General features: G+C 52.3%; 1 protein-coding gene across 1 annotated transcript; it reads left to right on the top strand.

Annotated features, from left to right (window-relative positions):
• Positions 1-409: 409 nt before the first annotated feature.
• On the top strand, positions 410-4,276 carry RXFP3 (relaxin family peptide receptor 3). The gene has a single exon (XM_043600256.1). It carries the CDS (start codon positions 1,687-1,689, stop codon positions 3,061-3,063), a length of 1,377 nt encoding a protein of 458 aa, XP_043456191.1. The 5' UTR covers positions 410-1,686; the 3' UTR covers positions 3,064-4,276.
• Positions 4,277-5,715: the final 1,439 nt, after the last annotated feature.

The following is a 5,715-nucleotide window of genomic DNA, read 5'->3' as shown; positions in this document are numbered from 1 at the left end:
CTCTTCATCTCTGTAAGTCGTGAACTCCACAGAAGAGAGGACAATTATGCTTAACATATTTTTGTCTCAGTTTAGGCGGGGACAGTGCAGAAAACATTTCAAATTTCTTAATTTCACCCTAAGAAGTATAATTTACATTGAGCAGTTGAGCTGGCATTTATATAAACTGCGTTTTGAGAAGTAATTCAAATGGTTTACACTGGTTCCCCTTGCCCAAAGTAACTTAGAAGATTCCTTAACATTTACTTCCATTGGTCTGAAAAACACCTGCTAAAGAGTTTTGATTATAATCGTAGTGAAAGTAAGGGGCTGGTGGTCCAAAAACAGCCTCATAGAATTCCCTATTCCAACTGCATCAAGGTAAAGAGAATGCATGTGAGTAAGCAATTTGTGAAAGAGCTTTGGGCTGAGAGCTGGACGGGAGGTATCTAGTGTCTGTGAAGTCAGCTCCCCAATTGTATACTCTCTGCCTAACTTCAGTTCTTAGTACATACCAAAGGCAGAGGGCAACACTTGAACCTATAGTTCTGCTATATGAAGAAGCTTTGAAAATCGTGACAATCACAGACACCAAGTAAAGTGGTTAGATAATTAAAGAAGGGGACGTGGAATTTGTGTTTATCCAGTAAAAGCCCATCATCTGACTTGGGGTCTGGGCATGAAAAGAAGCCACTACCGTTGCTTTTAAAAATAAAAATGGGTAGGAGATCTTGAATTTTTAGAACCATCTTTCATCGAATGGTATCATTTCAAAGATAAAGTGAGAGTAAAGAAGAAAGAAAAAAATTCTAATACCTGCAGTTATGTTTGGGAATAAACAAGAAGGGAGAGCAAATCAAAGCCGACTCTCTCCAGAAACATAGGAAAATAAAGGGTTACAACCATCTTCTTCTGAAACTTTGAAGAGGAAAAGGAGAATCTTCTGGTGGGCTCTCCCTGCCGCCCACGCTTCCTCCTTCCCGAAGCGGGCGTGGCGAAGTTCAGCACCTCGGAAAGCGCCCCTCAACTAGCGCGGGGGTTTACGCATGCTCCCTGGGAGCCCGCAGCCTAGGTTTTGCGGGTGCGAGTAATTCCGGTGACAGCGGCTGGCAACTCACTGGGAGCTGACAACAGCGGAGAGGTGGAGGCGCAAGGCTGGGAGGATGACTTCGAAAGACCTCCGGAGAGTCAGAGCGAGATAGATGGAACTCCCCTCTCTTTTTCCTCTCAAAGGGCAGAAACCTCGTCCGAGCTGCAGCAGCAAAGGAAACCGACAAAGGTATTTGAAAGAGAAGGAGCGGGCCCCCAATAGAGGTCCTGAGGGGCAGGGTGGGTATAGCTAGTGCCCAACAAACGCAGTGCGGGAACGTCTGGATCGTACAGCAAGGATCTTCCGAGCTCAGCCAGAGAACCCTTGGACGCCCACCGCTCGCCTTCGGAGCTGCGCTGCTCGGTTCTAGAACTCCGCTCCAGAACAGACGCGGAGACCAACTCTCGCGCCCCAACGCCGCCGCGGGCCAGAGAAGCTTTTGGCACCCAGTACCCAAGAGCCATGTGCAACTGCTGCCTTGAAAGCTCCCACGAACGCCCTGCGCCCTCGCGGGGACAGAACCCCCAGTGCGTTGGACTCGCTTAGGTCTTGAAGTCCTCCTGGAACATGACCTAGAGGCACCTGTGCTTGCAGGTACCTGTGCCACGACAGTCACCATGAAGAAGGCGGATGGCGGAGACGAGCTCGCAGAACTCTTCAGTATGATCCCGTACCTTCTGCAGGCGGCCAACACCAGCGGCAACGCGTCGCTGCAGCTTCAGGACTTGTGGTGGGATCTGGGGCTAGAGCTGCCTGATGGCGCGGCGCCGGGGCATCCCCCGGGCACCGGCGGGACAGAAAGTGCAGACACCGAGGCCCGGGTGCGGGTCCTCATCAGCGTGGTGTACTGGGTGGTTTGCGCGTTGGGCCTGACCGGCAACCTGCTGGTGCTCTACCTGATGAAGAGTAAGCAGGGATGGCGCAAGTCCTCCATCAACCTCTTCGTCACCAACCTGGCGCTGACAGACTTTCAGTTCGTACTCACCCTGCCCTTCTGGGCGGTGGAAAACGCTCTGGACTTCAAATGGCCCTTCGGCAAGGCCATGTGTAAGATCGTATCCATAGTGACGTCCATGAACATGTACGCCAGCGTCTTCTTCCTCACCTCCATGAGCGTGGCGCGCTACCACTCGGTGGCCTCGGCTCTTAAGAGCCACAGGACCCGAAGGCACGGCCGGTGCGACTGCTGCGGCAAAAGCCTGGGGGGCAGCTGCTGCTTCTCAGCCAAAGCACTGTGCGTATTGATCTGGGCCTCCGCCGCGCTGGCGTCGTTGCCCAATGCCATCTTCTCCACCACTATCAAGGTGATGGGCGAGGAGCTGTGCCTGGTGCGCTTCCCAGACAAGTTGCTGGGCGGCGACAGACAGTTCTGGCTGGGCCTCTACCACCTGCAGAAGGTGCTGCTAGGCTTCGTGCTGCCCTTGTGTATCATCAGCCTGTGCTATCTGCTGCTGGTGCGCTTCATCTCCGATCGCCGAGTGGCAGGGACCGAAGGAGGAGCCTCGGCTGCCCGGGGCAGCCTGGCCGCAGCCAGCGCCCGGAGACGGTCCAAAGTCACCAAATCAGTGACCATCGTGGTCCTATCATTCTTCCTGTGTTGGCTGCCCAACCAGGCGCTCACCACCTGGAGCATCCTCATCAAGTTCAACGCGGTGCCCTTCAGCCAAGAGTATTTCCTATGCCAGGTATACGCGTTCCCGGTGAGCGTGTGCCTGGCTCATTCCAACAGCTGTCTCAACCCCATCCTCTACTGCCTCGTGCGCCGCGAGTTCCGCAAAGCGCTCAAGAGTCTGCTGTGGCGCATCGCGTCGCCCTCTCTCACCAGCATGCGCCCTTTCACCGCCACCACCAAGCCAGAGCCCGAAGATCAGGGGCTGCAGGCCCTGGCACCTCTCCACCCGACCGCGGAGCCAGACCTGGTCTACTACCCGCCTGGCGTGGTGGTCTACAGTGGGGGGCGCTACGATCTGCTGCCCAGCAGCTCCGCCTACTGACTCAGCCCAGGGTGCGCAGTCACCGCAAAGTGGCCTTCCCCGGGTGGGGAAAGAGGAGAGCGGATTAGGAGATGCTGGGCGCCCGCCGGATCGAGAGGTAGGAGGGACGAGGATAGGGAGGGGCGCAAGGGAGCCGCCACTGAGAAGACGAGGGGGCTGTCTCCGGGGAGGGAAGGCTTCCAGACAGGGTGGAGAGAGGAAGCTGGCAAAGGGGCCCGGGTCAGCATCGCAGAGCCAAGCCACCAGCCCGCGTCCCCCTTCTCTCCCCCCACACCACTTCCTCTCCTTAGGCTGTCAACACTGGGCAGGGTAGGGGCGCCCAGAAGCGGAGAAAGGACTCAGGAATGTAAAGAAATTGGGGCGCAAGGAAGTGGGGCTCAGCCAAGTGGTGCGCAGGCAATTGAGCGCATTTATTCCAGCGACTTTTATGGAGCTCTTGAAAGGGTCCTAGCGGCGCGTCCAACTGGGGGAGCCTCCCACAAAAACCTTTCCTTCGCGCCTTGGCAGGCGAGACCGCCGCAGCGTCTGACTTGCGGCGTGGCTGCGCAGAGAGCCCGGTTTGGGAATAAGAAACTTTTTCGGAGTTGGAAGAAAGTAGCGACGGTCTTGATCCGCATTCAAGAGAAATGCACCGCGAGAGAGAGGCATCTCCCGTGAGGCCATTGTATCATTTACCATCGCGGACAGGGGGAGTGGGTACGCGGGAGCCGGGCCGCGACTCTGTGCTCAGCTGTCACCTGAGACAAAACACTTGCCCGCAAACGCCGCGAGCGATTCGCTGGAGAGTGGCGTCCCTGAGGGAGGGAGCAGATGCATTGTGATTAGAGGGACTGAACTGAGACCTTTTCAGGCTCTCGCCTCTGAAGGAAAAGGGGAGTTCACGTGCTCCCTTAGTAACCGAGCAGGAAGAGAGGGCGCCAGGTGCCGGAAGCCTGGACTTCCCAGTTCCCTGGGGAGCGGCGTGGGTACTGGAAACGCTGTGTGCTCCTTTCTGCGCGCGGCAGGTGAGCTGTGCCCTGGAGCAACTTGAAAAGGTCTGAGTAGACACGCTACTGGGCGTGGGGACTTTTCTGTAGCATCTCCTCCTTCACTCTTTGGAACTCCGGGTGCCCGTTTGATAGAGGCTCTACCAGCCTGTAGAAGGGTCAGCTTCTGTAGGCTCAGGACAGAAAACTAAAAGATGCTGTAGAAATGGGGGAGCGGGGGGGTGGGGGGGGGGTAAAGGAGACATCTGGAAACCAAACTCCTAGAACCAGATTTCAACAGGAGGCGTGGGGTGGGAAAGGGAATGGAAGACTCGAGTAAAATCTATCCCAAAGGGAAGAGAGTACAGAGAGCCTATTCTGAGGGGATCATCACAATTTCTGCTGAGGGGTTCTCTCTTTCTCATAATATTGAGAAGACAAGGTGGGGAGTAAGACTTTCCACAGGATACTGTGGGACTTCAAATGGCTCTTTGGCCAAGTTCCATTCATTCTAAGGAATGCTCTGCACGGTGAGCATGAATTACAAATTCTTCCTTAACCACCAGGCAGTCTACGGGACCATCTCTGAAGAATGACACGTTTCTTAAGACAATTCTGTCCTGGTCATAGCAATTTAGTCCTTTCTTGAGGCTGCCTAGAGAATAGGGATCAAACATCAGCCTACCCATCCAACTGCCAGTTTGGACAGAGGTGCTACTGTTCTCTTTGGGTGATCTAGTTTGGGATTAAAAAAAAAAAAAAGCAAACCTGGCAACTTGGGCATCTATTGTTGTGGTTCTTTCACAATAAATAATCATTATACAAACACGTCTGCTTAAATAGCCTCTCAAACTGTAAATCTTTTAGTACTTTTGTTGGAAATGTCCTGTATTGTCTGAGATTTCAGGCTCAGTGTGAACACCTGCAGCCCTAGCATCCCTCGTCCTGCATTCTGTAACACAACGCAATGTAATTACTAAGCATTCATAGCTTTGCACAAAAACGAAAGCTTCCCGATCTCCTCAATCCTGAGCAATCCTGAGAAGTTAGCTTTTTAGAAAACCGAATAATGCTTTTGTTTTAAAGTAGTCAAATAGGGATGCCTGGTTGGCTCAGTTGGTAGAGCATGTGACTCTTGATCTCTGGGTTGTTAAGTTCAAGCCCCACATTGGGTGTAGTCTACTTAAATAAATAAATAAATAAATAAAGTTGTCAAATTAGTCTATCTTTGCTCTTTAGGAAGAAAAAATATTGATACTGATATCAAATAGCAATTGGGCTAATAAAAACTGAACGACAATCCCCTCCAAGTCCCCAAAAACAAAATAACCAAGCAAGAAACACCCAGAAAGAACAAACAGTAGTAGCATGGCAGTGTATCCATGTATAATGTTGATATTAGCCTCTCATGGAGAGATTCTCTTTGTGACAGGAACTTGCCATTTCAATTTTGAGAATAAGATACTGGGTTGGTTCAGGTTTTTAGGAAAGTATGTGGAAGGGTGTGCTTCTGCCATGATGGGCCCTAGAAAAACAGAAGGGGCTAACGGCAAGGCCTTCATGAAAGAACTTTGTGAAAAGAATCCACTTGTCCCCATCCAAACTTGAGGGCTTCTGAGAACATGGCTAGAGAGAGCCAAGACTATGACTTCTGTTTACCACAAAGACAAAAAAATAAACCAGGAAA

Source organism: Prionailurus bengalensis, chromosome A1 (genome assembly GCF_016509475.1).
Source record: "Prionailurus bengalensis isolate Pbe53 chromosome A1, Fcat_Pben_1.1_paternal_pri, whole genome shotgun sequence".
Classification (NCBI taxonomy): domain Eukaryota; kingdom Metazoa; phylum Chordata; class Mammalia; order Carnivora; family Felidae; genus Prionailurus; species Prionailurus bengalensis.
Note: the sequence above shows the minus strand (reverse complement) of the source record. Positions and strands in the feature narration are given on the sequence as shown.